At 41.1% G+C, this 20,603-nt stretch overlaps 1 protein-coding gene across 1 annotated transcript in view; it reads right to left on the minus strand.

Moving 5' to 3' along the window:
- Nucleotides 1-13,870, minus strand: part of LOC311508634 (alpha-1,6-mannosylglycoprotein 6-beta-N-acetylglucosaminyltransferase B-like) — a 110,458-nt gene extending 96,588 nt beyond the window's left edge. The window contains exons 1-2 of the mRNA XM_084573493.1: nucleotides 13,450-13,870; nucleotides 8,717-8,829 (exon numbers count right to left, since the gene is read on the minus strand). Of these exons, the coding sequence (XP_084429619.1) occupies nucleotides 8,717-8,829; nucleotides 13,450-13,517 (181 nt within the window). The 5' untranslated portion in view covers nucleotides 13,518-13,870. The remainder of the gene's footprint in view (nucleotides 1-8,716; nucleotides 8,830-13,449) is intronic.
- Between the last annotated feature and the right edge of the window lie 6,733 nt (nucleotides 13,871-20,603).

A 20,603-nucleotide genomic window follows, 5' to 3' on the forward strand; every position in this document is an offset into this window, starting at 1 on the left:
ATATATATATAAGAGCAGGAAAATAGCAGGGGGCAGAGGAATAAGTAGAAGTGAGCCAAAGAAACTAAGAAAAAGCTACAGCTACCCTGCAATTATTCAGTCTTTCGCTGGACACTTAATATATACATCTCGGAGGGAAATTATGAGATGAGAGAGCGCAAGAGCACGAGGAGAACAAGAAAGAGATGGGGGAAAAACGGTGGCTCAAGGTAAGAAATAATCTTCAGTCATGCTTGGTGTGCCTTATCGGCCAACACCAGGAAAGAAACCAGACAAATTCAGCTGCCTTTTTGTCAACACAGATATAATATAATCTGTAGTCTTTCTAAACTGTTAGCCAATAGGAGCTGTGGCTTTGCGTCATTAGTGGATATCTTCAGCAAGGAAGCATGAGCACACTTGAGCATGACACTATCAGGACCTGGGAAAATAACCAGCTTATGGCAGGGGAAATGATGAGCTGGCGACCTATAGACAAAGCTTGATGCAGTCCGGGTAATTGAGACAGCATGCTGCTGCTGAGTAACCTTCCCAGAGACATAACCGTAATATAATGTGCAGTGGAGAAAATTCTCATTTACATCGGGGTAATAGCACTTAGGCCTGAACAATGGCCCTCTTTACTAGGAAATTGGATAGGCTGTTTCATTAATATGTATTGGTGTTAGGAATGAGATTGAATGGAATAAAGGAGTGAATGGCCTTAAGTCTACAGAGAGGAGAAACAAAGTTAGTGAGGAGAGTTATAAAGGCAGATTGTAGAAATGAGGTCCAGACCCAATATACTGTACTTGAGAAAGAAAGAAATTGAGGAGGGTGTGCTCTACTATTTTGTCACAGGAAAATCTTGAAATATTTCTCATTAATGTTCTCATATAATCAAATCAAATGTCAAATTTGATCTTCCACCTTGACTGCAGTGATGTGGGGAAACAAAGACCAATGCAACAAAACATTTTTACCAGAGAAAGTTGCATGAGCCTCCATAAATTTTAGAATTTTGACATGAAACATTTCATAAAGAAATATTTTTTATCTATGTCACAGGTTTTTGTGCAAGCATTTTTTTTTATTACGTCACAGTGTGACCCTCTAGTGTCATAATAGTGTCTAGTATGAGTGAAACAGAGGAAGGAGTGAGGTAACCCACTGTAGATACAGAGCCACAAATTGGAGGCCAGTGTGGATTGAAGGGTCAACAAAACATTGAACTTGCAACCAAATGTCCTTTGGTTTTACCCGAACCAATCTTTCCCTTGGTTTTGTCACTCTACACGACTGGTCTCAAGCAGATGGGTCCCTCCATATGAGCTGGGTTCTGCTCAAGGTTTCTTGCTGTTAAAAGGGAGTTTTTCATTGCCACCATCGCCTTAGTGCGGGTTTAAAGCTCAGACAATTTATATTGTTTTCAACGGGATATAAATAAATGTAATTAAATTTAACTGAATTGATCCACATCCATAAATGATGATTCCCATGGAAACATTTAAAAAGAGTTTTTAATGTTTTACTGACAGGAGCTGGCCTGTGAGTGACAGACAATATTTATCCCTACTTACTCATCTGACATAAAGAAAGCGACAAAAGGGAAGATCTCCGATAATTACACCTTTAGTCAAGATGCAGAGACACAAAACGCTGTACTGAGTTTGTTCATTTGTATGCATATGTGAGCCGGTACTGAAAATGCAACTGTTATTATTCAAATATTTCAAATCTAATGTCAAAAGTAAAAATCGTCTTTTATTTTTTCAAATTTTGGAAGTAACCTAAATACACATTCTTGTACACAGACCCATGTAGTCAAGCTGGCACGCACACATTCGGTTCCGCCCAAACCATTTTATTTTTATTTCTGGCGCTTAGTTGACGGTGTTATCCAGAGTTATTCACAAACCCATAAACCTACACACGCACGCACATGCACAGTCCGTTCAAACTCCACAGGCTATGAGTGCACTGATAAAGTGTACTCCCCTGCTGCAGAAGCGACACGGGGAAGATTGTCAAGCCAGATTTGTTGGACATGAAGCAATGGGAAGGAAATATAACTGCAGGGAATTCATAATAGATATGAACATCCAGTGTGAAAAAAAAACATGAAAGGAGGCCGCAGAGGTGGGGCGTGTGATGTGCTTAACCGTGATCGGCTACTGCATATTGATGTACTGAAAAACCTTCATGTCTTGTATCATACAGTTCTTAATAATCAAAGTATATACATGCATGTAAGCTGCAGTTACTTATTTTCTAGACTGCAGTCTTCTTAGGAAACAAGCGATTATGTCTTTGGGGAATGTGACATGTGGGTGTGAGTCTTTTTCTGACTGATGGAAACTTTCAGGCGAACATCACAGAACTCAGTTTAATGCGAGTCAAACAACAATTAGTCTCGGCCCCTGCTTGGATCTAAGCACAGCAGCACTCCCAAACACAGAGTTCTCCTCCTGACATTTTGTATGATTTCTAAAATCTCCTATTGGATAACAGTGGGTAGCTGTTAAACCAACAGAAACGAGAAAGCTGCAAGCTCTTCTCATTAGAGATCAGTCCTAGAGAGTGAGAAGGTCCTGAGTCTTGATGTCAGAACAAACAGTGTGGTGAGAAACATGCTTAGAGTAAAGGGACTGTGTGATTCCTTGTTAATATAATAAACTGCAGAGTATGAACAAGCTCCATAGGGAGGGCCTTTGATCAAGCTAACATTTCCCTTATGTGTGGTGTATTTTAATCTTCAGAAAATAATTCTGCCTATGCCTCTTTTTATTCCTCTTCTTCCTCCGTCTCTTTTGTAAGCAATGACACCTCCAAAAATCTCATTATTTTGCTTAATCAGAAACACACACCACCTCCTTCTTCATCCTCCTCTTTCTGCATCTCAACCTTGCAGCTCTTGATGAGTCACTGAGGAGAGACAGGGATTTGAGCGAGAACCCAGCACTCTGAATCTCCAGTGGAAGCCGATAAGCCACCGAAGCGCGAGGTGGCGATGATATTCAGCTAATACCCTAACAATTACTATCAGTGCAGCTCCCGCTAAGGTGACAAAGCCTTACACAAATTTGGCTGTTATTGTGTTCAAACAGCAAGCTAATATGTGTGTAAAAATGACTACGGCACAATGCAAGATGAAATCCTGTGAATTTGATTTACATGGAGAAAAAGCAGCTTGTCTGCTTGTGTTCCTGATGGCCTTGTAGTAAACTGAAGGCTGGATGATGCTTGGCTTCAGATGACAGCTGCTGAGTCAGACCTCAGGAGAAAGAAAGGCTTCAATACACAATGACAGTTAAACACAGTGATGTATGGCAAAATTGAGACTGTAAAAATAGTGACTACATGATTGCTGCAAGCTATTAGTGACAAACTATTCTAGTCTCTTCTGTACTGTTCTTTAGCACAGTTACCTGTGCATAAACCCCCTAAATGCTCATAATCAACAAGGAAACACTGACCTTTTTAAGAAGTGTACTTTTCCTATTGCAGAAATGAAGCATTTCTATTTTGAGATCATGTCAAAAAAGGGAGAGAGAGCCAAAGACAGTGGATAATAGAAATCAGCCTTGGACACTGAAAAAGGCTATGTTTCAAGTTAGGAATATTGCAGTAATATATAATTGTATGAATATATAATATATACACTATATTACCAAAAGTATTCGCTCACCCATTCAAATGATCAGAATCAGGTGTTCTAATCACTTGGCCTGGCCCCAGGTGTATAAATTCAAGCACTCAGGCATGCAGACTGTGAAACAAGACATTTGTGAAAGAATGGGCCGCTCTCAGGAGCTCAGTGAATTCCAGCGTGGAACTGTCATAGGATGCCACTTGTGCAACAAATCCAGTCGTGAAATTTCCTCGCTCCTAAATATTCCACAGTCAACTGTCAGCTCTATTATAACAAAATGGAAGCGTTTGGGAAAAACAGCAACTCAGCCACGAAGTGGTAGGCCACGTAAAGTGACGGAGAGGGGTCAGCGGATGCTGAAGCGCATAGTGCAAAGAGGTCGCCGACTTTCTGCACAGTCAATTGCTACAGAGCTACAAACTTCATGTGACCTTCAGATTAGCCCAAGTACAGTACGCAGAGAGCTTCATGGAATGGGTTTCCATGGCCGAGCAGCTGCAGCCAAGCCACACATCACCAAGTGCAATGCAAGGCGTCGGATGCAATGGTGTAAAGCACGCCGCCACTGGCCTCTAGAGCAGGGGAGACGCGTTCTCTGGAGTGATGAATCACGCTTTACCATCTGGCAATCTGATGGACGAGTCTGGGTTTGGAGGTTGCCAGGAGAACGGTACATTTCAGATTGCATTGTGCCAACTGTGAAATTTGGTGGAGGAGGAATTATGGTATGGGGTTGTTTTTCAGGAGCTGGGCTTGGCCCCTTAGTTCCAGTGAAAGGAACATTGAATGCTTCAGGATACCAAAACATTTTGGACAATTCCATGCTCCCAACCTTGTGGGAACAGTTTGGAGCGGGCCCCTTCCTCTTCCAACATGACTGTGCACCAGTGCACAAAGCAAGGTCCATAAAGACGTGGATGACAGAGTCTGGTGTGGATGAACTTGACTGGCCTGCACAGAGTCCTGACCTGAACCCGATAGAACACCTTTGGGATGAATTAGAGCGGAGACTGAGAGCCAGGCCTTCTCGACCAACATCAGTGTGTGACCTCACCAATGCGCTTTTGGAAGAATGGTCAAAAATTCCTATAAACACTCTCCTCAACCTTGTGGACAGTCTTCCCAGAAGAGTTGAAGCTGTAATAGCTGCAAAAGGTGGACCGACATCATATTGAATTCTATGAGTTAGGAATGGGATGGCACTTCAGTTCATAGAATGAGTAAAGGCAGGTGAGCGAATACTTTTGGTAATATAGTGTATATAAATTATTGGTTTAATTCATAGTTTTTAATAGAGATTAAGAGAATAGAATAAATCATTCTAAGCAAAAAGAGAAACTGAGAAAGGAGGTTTTCAATTTGTGTTTAAGATCCAGCTGTTTCAACAGCTGAGGGCTTGAAACATAAAGGTATGCAATTTAGAATGCCTTAAACTCCTGCCACCGACCTGAGAAGCTGTCCCGGTTCACAGATAGCAACTTCAAGACATTAAAAGCTTTAACTACAAACAAAACAATCATTTTGGGACCAGTTTCTCTCTCCCTCTCTCTCTGAACCTACAGCTAAATGTGTGGTTTCATCCTTGTTGAGCTGTAAATGGTTTTGTGACATCCAGCCACTGAAATAAAAACATAATACATCTAAAAAAGCCCATAATTGTCCCTCTGTGTTTTGACTTTGGGCTGACACCACCTAATGCTCCTGCTGACAGTTCTGCACTGTAGGTGCTTCCGTTAACGATACCAGTTCTTTCACAGGCTGACAAGACAGACTACAGCTAACTGAGACTTAGCTTTTGGTAAGTCTCAGTTGAAAGCTTGAGACAATTGTGTAGAAGCAAGAGGCGTTAGCAAAACAATCTTGGTCAGTAAGTGTTTGGTGTATGTTCTTCTACAATTAAATTAATTTACCAGGGAGAGTTATTATTAAAGGTCATAAAATCAATCACAATCGCTCGCCAGCCTAAATGTTCACTTTCCACATCTAAAATCTGAATTCTATTTGCTGTTGTCTAGTGGAAAAATGATTTTGAAAACAATAAAAGATTTTTTTGTTATTTATGGCAGTGTATACATGCATTTCTCTCTCAGCTTCTACCAGGATCAGTTTTATTTGTGTCTTGCTGTAGTGCAGCACATATACCAATTTTATATTACCAGTGGATAGGAAGCATAACTAAGCTGATGTGAGAAATGCATGCACACACTTCCATGAATAACAAAAAAAAAAAAAAAAATTTTTAGTTTATTGGTACAGTGAAATGTCGATGTTTGAAAGGGGCCTGAAAAACTGGAAGTGGCTCTTTAATTTGGCAATGCTGTGTGTTTTTATATAGAAGACCTGCCAGAAAATACTCGATGATAAAACATGACGAGTGGATGTGTCTGTTAGTGTCTTTATGCTGTATTGTGGGTGTGTGTGTGTGTGCGTGCGTGTGTATGTGCGTTGCTCTGCAGGTGGTGAGCGGAGGCTTAATGAAAGGGCCAGTTGTTTTGCAGAGCTGATTTTGCAGAGAGCAGATGGATCGGTCTCTCAGTCTCTCTGGTCTCAATCTTGTCCCACATTGCTGCGGTAGCCCCATTTAACAGTCAATTTCCTGCCAGCTCATCACAAACACACATAACCATGCTCTCACATACACACTACGGGAGATTGCAGCAAAAAAAGCGTGTAAGGTAGAAGACCGCAGAGACACGCATAAACGGAGAGACGAGGGCGAAACAGTGGGACATACTCACAAACAAAGGAAGCCAGGCGAAGACGATGATACAGATACGGGAATATTTTGTGCATAGAGAAGCTCAAAGAAAACACATGAAGGATACAAACTAATACATGCAGCCACACACACACAGAGTTAACTCTTATGCACAGTGGGACACTGTACGGTTTTTAATGAGCTTGCTCCAGATGTCTTCCAGAGCTGCAGCGCATGTGTGGTTGATTAATCAAGAACATTTTATTAAGAAAAACACTGACACATACACACTAATCCTAAAATGATCACACAAACACATTAATCTCAATTTATCACAAACCCAAATGACCCCACCCCCCTTCCCTCTGTCCCATTATCTCTCTTGGACCCGCAGCTCCTGGGCTTTTACATGCCTGCCTCCGTATCTGTGCCTTCATTTAGGCACTGTACTTTCAGTTTCCATTTTCACTGTCTTTCTGACAGTCAACACAAACCAACACCTGAGTGATTCACACTTACAGTAACACTGGCTTCATCTTTAACTTGCTCTCACACCCACACAAACTGATCCAAGGGCAAGCTCCAGCTACTGAAGAGGATACACACCTGCTACACACATGTTGAAATGCAGAAAATACTTATTTTAACTCCACTGGTAATAGAAAGAGCTCAGTCGGCCTCCACAAAATGACCTTTGACTTTCAATCTTCACACCTTGGACGGATAGGGATTTTTTTCTGCCTTGCCATTGGCAGTCAGCCTACGTGTGATATTGCTGGCTGCTCAACTTATTAATGACATTTCACTGGTGAGATACAACTGTACCGATACAGTGCCAGTGCAGCAACAGATAAGCTGGGTGTTGTGATATGGGAATTCATGGTGTTCATGGTCATATTTATCTCACAGTTGGGTGTGCACAAAAGACCATGCCGAGATGTACAATGGAAAGAAAAAAAGTGTAAATTGGGGAATCACCCGTCCTATAATATAGTTGGGTCACACATAAATCACTGTGCTGTTCTTGTGCACTCTAAACAAATCATATAGCATGCAGTGTAAGTTGGAAAAAGTATGTGAGCCCTTAGGCTAATGGCATCAACAAAAACTAACTGGAGTCAGGAGTTACCAAACAAGTCCCATCAATGAAACAAGATTGGAGACGTGTGTTATGGTTACTTTGACTTCAGAAAAACACATTTTGCATTCTTCAGAAGAAGGATCTGCTGATGTGAAGAATGCCTCAGAGAAAAAGGGATCTGAGAGGAGTACTGATCAAGAACTGTTTGCAAAACAATGGGAATCGTTACCAAGGAATCGTAAAGAGTTAAGCTATTCAACAGTCCACGTAAAAACGAAATAAAATGGCGACCACAATCCTGTGTCCGTGGCAGAACACTACTTACTGACTTTAACTAACATTACCATTTCTGATTAATTAAAGGAGCATACATGTTCACATATTTACATATTTATGAAGTAAAAAATGTAAATACAGTGATGGTTCCAAACATACATTCAGTGTTTCTTCACTGTTAATGAACTGTTTCTTTCATAAGCTTAAAAAAAATCACTGTAGTATACTGTGGAATTCTACATACTGTATATTTAAACTCTCCCTCAGTCAGTCCCTTGACTGATTCCACATATTAACCACTCTGCTTGTGCCAGTTGACGTTCCAGATTAGGTTGATCACCTAATCCTCTTGCGTATTTCCTGCTCCGAATGTTTCAAGCAGAACGTAAAAACAATGCTAGCGTATATACAAGGCTACCTCTCCTTGCCATCACTGTTCTCCTTTCAAAAAGAAAATACCAACCACACCCCATCAGGGTTCACCCAACGGTCCAAGCATCACCAAGGTGACTTTGATTCCAGGAACCAAAATTTTGGGAAATCCTTCCTTGTGGTAAACATTTAGGGAACTCTGTGTTTGTTAATGTTATTCAGATGTATCAGCAGCTCTCACTGTTCATTAGTTCACTGCTAGTTGCTTCCTGGGTGTCTACCCTTTAAGGCAAGGTTTATCATTTTTGTTAATACTTAACAAGCATGGACTCTACATGACCCAACTCTAGCAGAAGAAGCTTTCATGAAGGTCATACAGTTATATGAAAGTTATATTTAACATATTCACTACTTCTGCCTCTGCAGTGGCATTTACTTTATGATATTCATACCCTATCCTGAAATAGCAGACCATTTTCTATGTGGTTTCTATTGACAGGTGGAGGTGGTTTGACAAACTGGCAAATGACACTGAAGCGCCAGCAGGACCGTGGAGAGTTATAGCATCGCAGTATACAGTGACATTACAGCATTTTAACTCCGAGAAGGAACTGTTTACACACACATACACACAAACACACAGCACACATGTCAGTACCTTCTGTGCGGATGGTGAAAGGGGAGTCCCCCAGTCTCTTGGCTGAAAACTGCCCCCCCAGAGAGGTCATTAGAAAGCACAGGCTGAAGAAGCCTATTCCCGCCACGAATATCCTGCAACACAGGGGGAGGAGAGAAAGAATTAATGAAAGGGGAGTTCAGGCAGATAGTCATATTTATGGGGAAGGCCAGGTAAATAGATGTTTTGGGTGAGTAGTTGGAATGCATGAAGAGGAGGAGGGGAAAAGAGGGAGAGCCGGGTGGAAAGTAAGATGTCTGGAGGCAGACAATGAAGTGGATAAGCAGGAAGCTGCGTGAAAAACAAAGGTAGGATTCAGACAGATGAATACGGCGGCAATCACGGGTGACAGGTTTTGCGGGACAAAATGATTGACGGTTAGGACAAAAGAAAGGGAACTGCAAATGCAAAGATGGGAAGAAGAGGAGAAGTGAGTTGAGTCGAGAAATGAATTGAGTCGAGAAAAAACAGACAGCAATACCAGGAGGCAGAGCAGGGCCAGCAGCCAAAGGGCACTGGAAATAACCGAGTGTTGTGATGTTGTCTCAAGGCGTGACAGCATGGCAAAATAAGGGTGAGCAGTTTTTTTCCTAAGTACAGGAAAAAAAGGATGTGCCTGAAATTTATTTATTTGTTTGTGACGAATGCAGGAGCGAGAAAGGGAGGACAACATGGTTTTGAAGGTGAGTAGGTGAGTGTAATGCTAAAATGACTACTAAAATCTTTTAATACACAAAATGGTCTCGGGCCTGAACCACACAAAACTAGGTAAACAATAGAGACCCGTGCCATACATCCTTCACTATATGACTGTGTCTGTGTTATTACAAACATCTGTATCCAAATGACATGGGTCTAGTCAATGCTTTGTTAAATGGAAAATGTCCTGATGGGTGAGAAAGCATCAAACTGCTGCTCTAAGGTGGTTGTATTTTGAAACACTCGTAGATTACGGTCTCAGACGTAAAGTGCTGACCTGGCTTTATGACCTATACTTCTGCTTTACAGATCTGCTCTGATATTTGAAATGCTGCCAGTCCTCGGCGGAGGAAACTAGAATGAGGCTCTGTGTCGACTCTCCCTTGTTAGACAGCCACAAAAGAATCAGATCTTTGACTTAAAGGAGTCGAAAATCTGGTCTTTTGTGTCTGTGTAAATCCTGCCCTACTTAAGTTGCTCTCTTCAGTGTATATGGATCAGAGGTTATCTTATTATGCTGAGACACTGCGGGGGGAAAGAGAGGGAAAGCTGCCTGTGATTCCCTTTCAGCGGACAAAATACCAGTCAACCTCTGTGACTAACAAGTCAGGCCCTGCTTTTAAAATGCTTGCCGCTCCCATGCGTACGCCAGCAAGAGAAATAGCTTGGAAGGTTTTGAAGAAATATAGCACAAACATTGTAAAAAATAAATTGTACATTTTCTAAAGTAACTGTATTATTTCTAAAGGAGCACACATCATAACCAGCATTTAAGCACTCTTATAGGTTTCTGTGATATAATTACTGCAAATCACTTAAATTGAATTTAATCTTCCACAGGTAACCTTTTAAACTTTTAGCGTCCACACACAAGGCTTGAAGATTGAATCTTAACATAACAAATCAATGAATTATTCATAGCTATTGCTTTCGCTTCAAAGCAGGCGAGAGTTGTTTGCTTGAATGCCTGGCTAGAGGGAAATCAGACAGCACTTCCTGGAATGGTAAGTAGCTTCTGTCACGCCAACGTCTGAATGAAACTTCTTAATATTGATAGAACCATAAGAAATGAGTTGCTATGAGCGGCAGAGAGGAAGAGTGGCCACTTAAAAGCACATTTGCTGAACTGATTTGATTGCCGCACGGGGCTCAAAATGATGTTGAATAATCTGTTAAGTATAGAGCCTGGTGGTTAGGCAATGCCCCAAGGGTAAGTTTGTATTTCGAGATAGGGCCAAAGTGTCTTGTCCTGAGTCATAACGCACACAGGTGGCTTCAAGGACAGCTTCTCTCTTGTATAGCACAAGAATATATCTTCAAGCCTTGAGTAACTAACTTACTGAGTCAGATAAAATTACAACTATCTGACTTTCAAACCCTAACCCAAAAAGTGAAGTAGTTACACGGTACACTACTCATCAGAAAGCATGGGTGCTGGGCACCAGGTCAGGTTGGCTCACAGTGGCGGCACGCTCAGTTGCAGCGGCTCAGGACTAACCCTCCATCCAACCATGCAGTTCTGTAGTAAAATGCTGTTGTATAATGAGAAATAAAGCACTTTACTTTACTTTACTTTACTTTGTGTGGTGACTTGAGTTTATTTTCTATCCATTCCATCCATTATCCATTCTGCCCTGGAGATCGTTTCGGCTCAAGGTACACGTGTGCTAAGCCCTACAGTAATTTGGGCATGACTACATGGTGAATATAGACTTCCCTTTTTATTAACTTCACTTTCTGGCAACGTAAGTGTAGTAGTTTATCAAACAACACTCTGATGTGATTATTGCAGTGACCATCGAGATTACAGCAAGTGGTTTCAAAATGAAGTGTCAGCATGAAAGGAGTGCTCCCGTGTGCAGCTTTTATTTTCTGATTATGTTTTAGAGGTTTTTTTAGCATGAAACTAAAAAATACTGTAAAACATAATCATAGCCTTTATATCAAAGTGTCTAACCATCTTGCACACTCTCATTCACTGTGCTTTCCCATTTACCTTGCTGCCTCTCCCAGGAAACTGTAATATTATAAACTAATAAAATATTCTCGCCATCTGTTCCAGTCCAGGCACATTGAGTGGTGTGTTAGAATGGCTCAATCACTGGAACAGAAAGCAGCAATACAGTGAGGGACATGACGCCGATCCCGTACAATCATTTTGATGAAAGGGATTATCTGACATCAATACGAGGCCGTCATCCAAAGATGCTTACACCTGCATGGATTAGACACTTACTGTAGCACCATCTGGTCAGCAATCATTGAGGGGGAGCTGAAGATCAGAAGTTTCTGACCTGGACCTGATCAGGACAAGCGCTTAAACACTTCAACTGGTAAATTATTTGCTTTTCATCGTCTTCTTCTGTGCCTTGTATTATTGCCGTTAAAGGTTGGAGAGGATTGGAAAGGGGTTACACAGAGGACATGAGAGAAAATTGGCTGATTTTACAGCGGGCCATGGAGTTTATTTTTTTTTAATTCACTTTATCTACTCTTATCATTGATCACAGTGTTATGTGCTTATGCCTGTATGTGTGCGCCACATTAGTGAAGGGCAGAAATGTTTGTAAGAATCAGTGAAATTTCCAGCTAATGTGTGTGTGCAGAAGCCGTTCTGATGCTGTCCTAGGGCAATCGTTTGCTCGCTTATCATTTAGCCGTTGCAAAGTGGCGTTAGGTGGGTGATATGAAGGGGATTAGGCCTTGGCCCTGCCTGACGAGTCCCTAATTAACAGGCTTAAAGTAAATGCTCCGCTTCTTATAATTGGATCAGAGGGAGAGATGTGCTATCAGCTAACTGGCTTCCTCGCACATACAGGCTCATCAGACTTTGCCTCTAGGTAGATGATTTTGAAGTGAAAGCATTTCTGCCAGGCGTGGTGAAGATGCGGAGGTGTAGGTGAGCTGGGTTGTTTTCCAGGAAACTTTTTTTCTTGGCGCCTAAACCGGCCGAACTTGGAGCTGATACACGGGCTGCATTTCTAGATGTTGTTGACTTTCAAAGTTTCCACTAATTACACCATAACTGGAGGTTTTTGGCACTTTTGCGCTTGTGCTCGTCAGCATATCAAATAACTGCACAGATGCATACTGCATTACGTCTGAACAGTTCGCAACTGTCAAAATCTTTAAATGAAGTCAAAATATTATTAAATCTAGCTCTAAGCTAGATATCTGATTTTATGAAAAATGATTTGAAACACACCTTCTCTCATTGTGCGTGCTGTCAAGGCTAGCTAGAAAGCTGTGTAATTGAATGCGTTTGCCTGGTCAGATAGGTAAAGTCATTTAGTGCAGCCTGAATGTATCAATCACCTTTTTTTTTCAGTGTCGCTCCAGCCCTCCAGGTGATAGGATTATCAAATAGAATTAACCATAGAAATTGGTAAAAGGTGAACTGTGGTAGCTCTTGCATCCCCTGCTAGTCTCCAATTCCAAGACTTAGAAAAAGATGATTTCATCATTTAAAGTCTGCCATTGCAGTATATCTACCAGAGTCAGTCAGGTAAAGAAAGTTGGCAGAACATGGATCAAATGGACTGTGAAAAATCCCCTCTTTGTGCCTAACATGTAATAAATGCCTTCCATTTATACCCTCCTCAAATAAAGCATGGCCACACCGATAATGAAGCTGTCCGCGCGGTAAGAGCAAGTTGGGGCTTGGCTGACTGGTGGTACAGGCACATTTATAAAGTGCTCGCTCAAGATTTACAGCTGTGTGTTGTCTCTTTATCCATATGGACGCAGAGTTAACTCATCTGGCAGACAAAGAGAAACATCTGGAGTGTGTGTGTGCGAGAGAGAGAGAGAGTGGGTGAAAGCACATGTACAAACATCTTGGCTCCACATATTGTCCACATTGCCATATTAATGAAGGCGTTTACAACTCATTATAGACATTTCCAATCCCACCACTGTGGGATAAATTAAAGGATTATCTTATTCTATGTAGGCAGTTAAAAAAAAAAAAAGATACACGCAAACAACCACAAAGCTGGAAGCTCTTTGTCTCTCACCTGAACGGTTTGAACGTTACTAGGCATCTTCTGACCATTATTTTACCGTCGGTGCTGCCAGTAATCATTTTCCGAAACGGGCGACCCCTGACATCGTTGCTAACCTCCCGACCTGCAGCTTGAGGTGACCACACATTTTATCCGCGTCCCACGCAGAGGTCCACAGCAGGCAGTCAGCTCGGTTATTTTAAAGAAAAGCGGCCACCCATTGGCGCTTCTTCGCTCATCCGGAAGAAACTGGAGAAAGTTTCATTCAGCAAGTCTCCTCGTCCGTGTGTGAAAATGTCATTTAAAGCGTTATTCCGTCGTCAGCCAAACAACAGGGAGAATCGCGGGAGAAGTCGCCCCGGGTTGTGTCGAGCGACGGAGTCATATCCGATGAGAGTCCGTGACAAAAACAAACAACAACAACAACAAAATACGTGATAGGACAAAGCGTGTCTCGTCTGAGAGCTTTGCCCCTGGAGGATTTTAAAAGAGGAGAGCCAGCTTCGCGGACGTTTCAACTTCACAGTGAAGACGGAGCGAGTGTGCCAGTCTCTTTAGTCGTTCACTTCTCAAGAGGCGGGTAAGCTCTGCTCAGGTACTACACGTCCGGTTCATCTTTTCAAAATAAATGCCTTGGTCATACATGAACGTTTCTAATAATGGCAGAACAGTTTAAAAAAAATAAAATAAAAAAAAAGGTTACATTTAAATTCAGTTGTATAATCCCTACTAAATCCTTGTACCATTTTACTATCAGAGGATTTAACAAACAAACATTTCGTACTGGAATTGGCTCAGGAAACAGTTTGTGATAATATATAAATAATTAAACATAACATTGAACAGTAGCAAATATTCTGAAAATTAAGTGATTAATAACGATATTTTCCAAATTGTTGATGTAGTCGGTACAGTTCATCCGTTTTAGGCTTCACATATATGTTCCCCGTAAGAACCGAAATTACACTTTTTTATTTATTTATCTATTTTTTTTTACTGGTACCAGGATTTGAAGTTTTAGCTTTGTCGTGGAGAATGAACCAGTTTTAACCACAAAGTGCCAATACACTTTATTTTGGAGGTAAATGCCTATCGTTTCCGGTATCACTTTAACTTCTTGTGCCCAGCTTGACATCGGTCCAGCAACACGGTGATGGACAGATCGGAATGGGTCGGGAGCCTTCGGAGTCGCATTCACCTCTACATGACGCCAGCTACGGCTCTTAAGTTGGATCCGCTGTTGTGACTCGAAAAGCACTCAAGCCGCGCTCGAAACGTCAACTTTTTTCTCTCCCTTACTAAAAGCAGAACATTTAGATTACAATGCTACAAAATACACTTTAAGGACTGCTGCTTAGGGAATCCAGCAGGACTCGTTGTCAGTAACCTCAACTATATATAAAAAGCGTGGACTGGCTTATATCTTTAAATCTCTTTAGTAACAGGTTTACCACACTAGGATTTCAGCTGTGATTGTGTTTCTGTGACTGTCATGGAACAATAAGGGAAGCCCTGTGAGAGACGTTTCAGAACCACGGACAGCGAATTAAATCAGGTTGCATCAGCGGCACCCCGCGGTAGGCGGCGGTACTGCAGGAGGAGCAGCAGCATCAGTAGAAACAGCACCTCTAAATTTTTATTTTATTTGAAAGATAAAAAAATAGAATAGGCTGTGATACAATATAATCGTGGATATAATCTTATTATTTTCCTTTCCACGAGTCACACAGTACCACGTTTTATACCTACACAACCCACAGCCTACGGCCCTGTGCAGAATTAGTTTTAACAAATACGGAGGTAACCCAAGCTACAGCAGTCCACCTTATTTGTTCAATTAAATGACCTGCAGTCGGTTTTAGTCGAAGCGCAGATTATACAGTCTTCGTGGCCAGCGGAGCATTGGAGCAGAAATGGAGGCAGAGAGGGAAGAAATCTGCAGGGGACCAGACAGAAGATGACAGTGAAATCTCAAACTCCCTTCATGCATCACTTGCAGTTGTACATGCGGATTTGACTGACAGCCCACCACCCACACATGCTGTCCCTCTCCGCAGGTCGTGGGAATACCTCTGCTCTATCAGCGGGAATCCAATGGGAAAACATGGGGGTTTTACACCTTCTGTATGTGCGTGTTTTTCACACAAATCCATAAATAACTGTGCGCATGCAAACACAAATGCAGAAATCACTCAAGTTTAAATGGCATTCTGTCAGACTAAGAATACCCATAAACATGAGGCATCACATCACTTCCAGCTCATACAAGCAAATACAGATATCATCCCTGACCCACTTGTCATCAATTAGAAAACATTCCACGGTCTGTTTGACAGATGCATTGATGCAATTTAAAATTTAGGACCCTGCCAACTGCAGCAGTAGACTGAATTGTTTCAAACAGAAGAGTGGTAGGTCACATTTTAGAGTAAAGAAAGTGTCACAGCCCCAGTCACAGCCGTATTAAGCAGCTTTGGGTGGTCAAGTCCTTCTTCTCCTCAGTTGGTTAAGTTCCCCCAGCAGCACTTGTCACTGTTGTTAATGAGCTGTCTATGGGGGAAAGGAATCCAGCCTCAGGCAGGGCTAACCAGCAGCATCTGCAAAGCCACCACAGCTACAGGAGACACGGGCAATCAGTCATGAAAACAAAGGACGGTCCTGATGTTCAGGATTTGGTGCTTTTAGACTTTTTGTATCGTTTTGTTGCTGTTGATGATTATAAATGATTTTCCCACCCAGCTCACTGGAGGTAAATGATAAAACGAACCCATTATTGTAAAACATGTTGCAGGCATTGGGATCAGTGCATGAGCACACCATTTATTTAATCTTATTCATATATTGCTTTATTTTCTTAAATACATTGCATAATTTAACTCTAGTGGAGGGTACAGTGCCATTTTCAGAACCTAAAACTATAGGCATGCCTAGCACAGAATCCACTGTGTCCCGCAGCCCTATACAGCCTGCCAAATTTCTGCAGCTGAACAAATCCATTATACCTGGATCCATTCTGTTATCTGCCACTTAATCAATATGACATTTTGGCAAATGAGGCAAATATATTTCAGCAGCCAAGGAACCATCAATACGCAGTTCCACAAGGAATTCAGCACAGCATATAATGACCTCTCTGACCATGGAAGATGATAGGAACCATCACATTATAATCACAGCTGCTGTCTGCTGCAATGTGTCAGTGACTTTTCAACCTACTAGACAAAGGAAAGGATTTGAAATCCATAATGAAACTACTGCAAAATTCTCACTTATAGCATTTGGAAAATGAGAAGAGATGGTATGATAGTTAAAATACAAGCAGTTCCAAGAACACACAAATAAAACAACTCTGCAAAATATTATATACCTTTGTGTAACGTATACTCATATACACAGACAAAGAGAAGCAATGCAAGCGGAATAAAGATCAAGAGACGGCATTTCTTACTTATGTATGCTTAACACATCTTTCTGTGGGATGGATGACTTAACTAGAAGGTGGACACCATCCTTGTACCGGCAGACACGGACAAAAGGAGAAGGGCATACTGAGAAGTTTGTTTCAACTGTTTCACAAAAACTTATTTTATGCCCACAAGGTCTCACCCAACTCTATTGCAAGAGGCAGTAATGGTTTTGAAAACAACTGAAAACCAGTCTCAGTCAGTGTGAGTTACAGCAGGTATTAGTCACTACACTCTAAGAAATGATTCATGGGGTTAGTAAGTGAAACTTACACCCTTTCAGCATACAAATTTAACTTTATTACCTGTACACATTTTAGTAAGTTGATAGCGAATTTTGGAAGGAAGGAAGTTGGTCAAAATTAAAATAAAGAAAAATTCGACACTCAGATATGTAATCATTCACTTAACAACAGACAGGTTTTTAGTGGAACTTGTATATCTATTGTACATCGTTCAAAAGGAGGGAACAAGAGCAAGTTCAACTGGAAATTACTCACTGCCAGACCACTTCTGCCACCAAATATGAGAGGAGAAATGACACTTTGTTTGGATTTTGATTAAATGCTGTGTTACTTGATGAGAAACTATTTTTGCTTTGTTTTTACTACTGCTCTATCAGCACGCACTTAAGAAGCATGCACTTAAACTAACTTAGCTATTCTGAAGTCGGTCTCTGATAGCACTGTATAGTATGTATTGTAATGTAATTGGATGTGCTTTATATATAGCACTTTACCACAAGCCACAGGTCGTGGTAAAGTGCTATATAAATAAAGTACATTACAGTATCAGTATGTATTGTAAATACAGTCACCACAACAGCAGCAAGATGTTAACTGGTACTGAACTTCTACAGCATTAGTTTGAACAATGCAAAGGGAAGAGAAGGATGCTTGACATTCCAGACTAAATTCACTAGACATGGGGGTTACTACGAATATTTTGGTTTTGAAATGATACATGTTAATTTTTAAGCCTTAGAATTATTTTGGTGTGATGTTAAAATGGGTTAGTTTGAGCCACAGCCAAAGAATATTCTAGACCTCAATTAATTTTACGCAAGGGCCAAATATTGAGAGGCATGCCGAGCCAAGGGCCAAAACATACCATTTTGTTTTTCTCCATTGCACCAGTAACAGTTGTTTTATGTGGAAACTATGTTTTTGCTGTTACTGCTATCACAATTATTAACAGCAGTAATTGATATTTGTTGTAGCAGTAATAATAATAATAGTAATACAGGCCTGGGGTTCACAAAGCCTGTTTTGAGCATCAAACCATGAAAGAAATGCAATCCTCTTCTGTGAGTTCAATTTTCATGATGTAAATGCCAGTGTGTGGACCGTGTTCTGGACCAGTGACAGACAGCAGCCCTACATTAAGTGGCACACAGCAGGAAGGGAGGACCTGGAGGAAAAGATAACTATGACAACTTTTCTACAAAGGCCTGACATTCCTCTGCGTATCACCAATAACATCAATAACAACACATGGTGATTGTCGTGTACGCATCAGCAAAATGTCCCAAGAGACAGACATTCCACAGAGGCAGCTATCAACAGCATCTCTACAACCACATTCAAGTGACTGAAAGACAACCACAGGAAGACAGAGACAGACAGAAAAAGATTTTTAGTTTGTTGCTTTTGATATATGAGGTTAAAAACCTCAAACTGTATAATTTGCTTTTATTTTTGTATTATTTCAGTGGTCAAGCCATATTTATACTGCCTTTCCACTGTTTCTGTTGTCTCTTTGCATCTATTTGTTCTTTTTTTAGCATTTGGTGTGTAAAATGTGTTATATACAAATGAAGTTATGAACATTGTTGTTGTACTTATTATACCACAAAAGCAACAGTCCAAAATAAATTGTCTTTCACTCTCAGATCAGTGACAGAATGACAGTGATGGACTGAAGCAATCCTTCTGAAGTATCTGGCATAAAAACTAATAGCATGCATGGTGTTGAAGTGTCGCATTGGGTTATCTGCTGAGCAACTTTGTGTTTTCCGTGCAGGTCATGGTGGTGACTTACAGATATTGATTAGTCATGTTGCACAATACTATGACAATACACAGGCCAGACATTCAGCTTCTGCAGGCCAGATGTGGCCCGTGAGCTGCTTATTGGGGTGCAGTGTTTTAGATCACGATTTATATCTAATCTTATCTTAGTGTCCTCCAATAAACAAAGTAAATAATGTTGGTTGTAAATAATTTACTTAGTCTAACTATAAAAGTCTTGTGGGATTTACTCAGTAGTGGCTGAGTTGAAATGACTTAAAAAGATGTAAGATCCATGCAAAAAGAGCCAGTGTATTATTTTTTAGAGTGTGTTGCCTTCCATCCTGCAACACCTCGACTCCCCAGGGAACTGTGCGAGGATCCTGCTTGAGGACTTTAGCACCACATTTAACACCATCCTTCATCTGCTCCAAACTTACCCAGCTCTCTGTAACAGCCACCACCTGCCGGTGGAACCCAAATGTCCTGGATAATTAGCACTGGCACCCCACAGGAATGTGTGTTCTCCCCATAGATCTTCTCCCTTTTCACAAATGACTGCACCTAGCTGCACTTCAGGAGATCCATCTGTTGGAAATGAAACAGCGGGCCCCTCTCATAATCAGGTCCAATACCAGTATGTCTGTGGTGGAAACATTCATGATTCTGGGACCATCTCCCAGGTCCTAAAATGGACACCCAACTTAGACAACATCTTCAAAAACACCCAGCAGAGGATGTAATTCCTGCGCCACCTTGGGAAGTTCAACCTGTCTCAGGAACTGCTGACCCAGTTCTACATGGCAACAATCCAATTTGTTCCCTGGACATCCATCATGGTCTGACTTGGATCAACCACCAATGAGGACAGGAACAGACTGCAACCAACTGTCATGTCTGCAGAAAAGATTACTAGGGCCTGCCCGCCCTTTAACCAGGAATTATACACATCCAGAGTCAGGAAGCATCACTGCATATCCATCCCACCCCAGACACAACCTGTTCCAACTCCTCCCCTCTGGTACATGCAACAGAACACTACAGTGTGATTGCAGGTAGACTATACACCTGGCAGGCTTATGCCTCTAAATGTTTTGTTTTTTTTCATGCAGACCTGCACTGTGACTGGCACTGATGATCTTGTGGTATGTATGAATTAAGGAACCCGTCTGTCTTTAAATGTCAGTGCACGGCACATTGGATTATCTCAGGTATGATTTTCACATCTTGATTTATCCAAACAAATCTGGATAGTGCAAGACAAGCAGAATGAATAAATAAATATAATTTGATGGGCCCAGATGCAAAAGCAAATCAATTTTTTTCACCCAATAATGGGTGATAATAAAACTAATCAATGTTCAACAGTCTTATGTATAATAAAGCGATCCTCACTTAACCTCAATTAATGTGCTAGGCTCATTATCAAACATTTTCTTTTAGTTTGATAACAAATGATGAACCAGAATACTTTCTTCACATATAAAACTATTTAAAATGGGGTAGATGATTACTGCCAGCTGTACTGAAATGGTTTTCATTAAGGTCAAATTAACCAAATAAACTTAATATTATCCATCCCCAAATGGTATCAGACATATTAGAAGCTATTATCCTATTTTGTGGGCTGATCAAGAAGTCGTTCCTCAGAACAGCAGCGCAAATTGATTTTCTGTTTCTGGAGCTTTCAAAG

The sequence above is a fragment of the Chelon labrosus genome (genome assembly GCF_963514085.1).
Source record: "Chelon labrosus genome assembly, chromosome: 2".
NCBI lineage: Eukaryota > Metazoa > Chordata > Actinopteri > Mugiliformes > Mugilidae > Chelon > Chelon labrosus.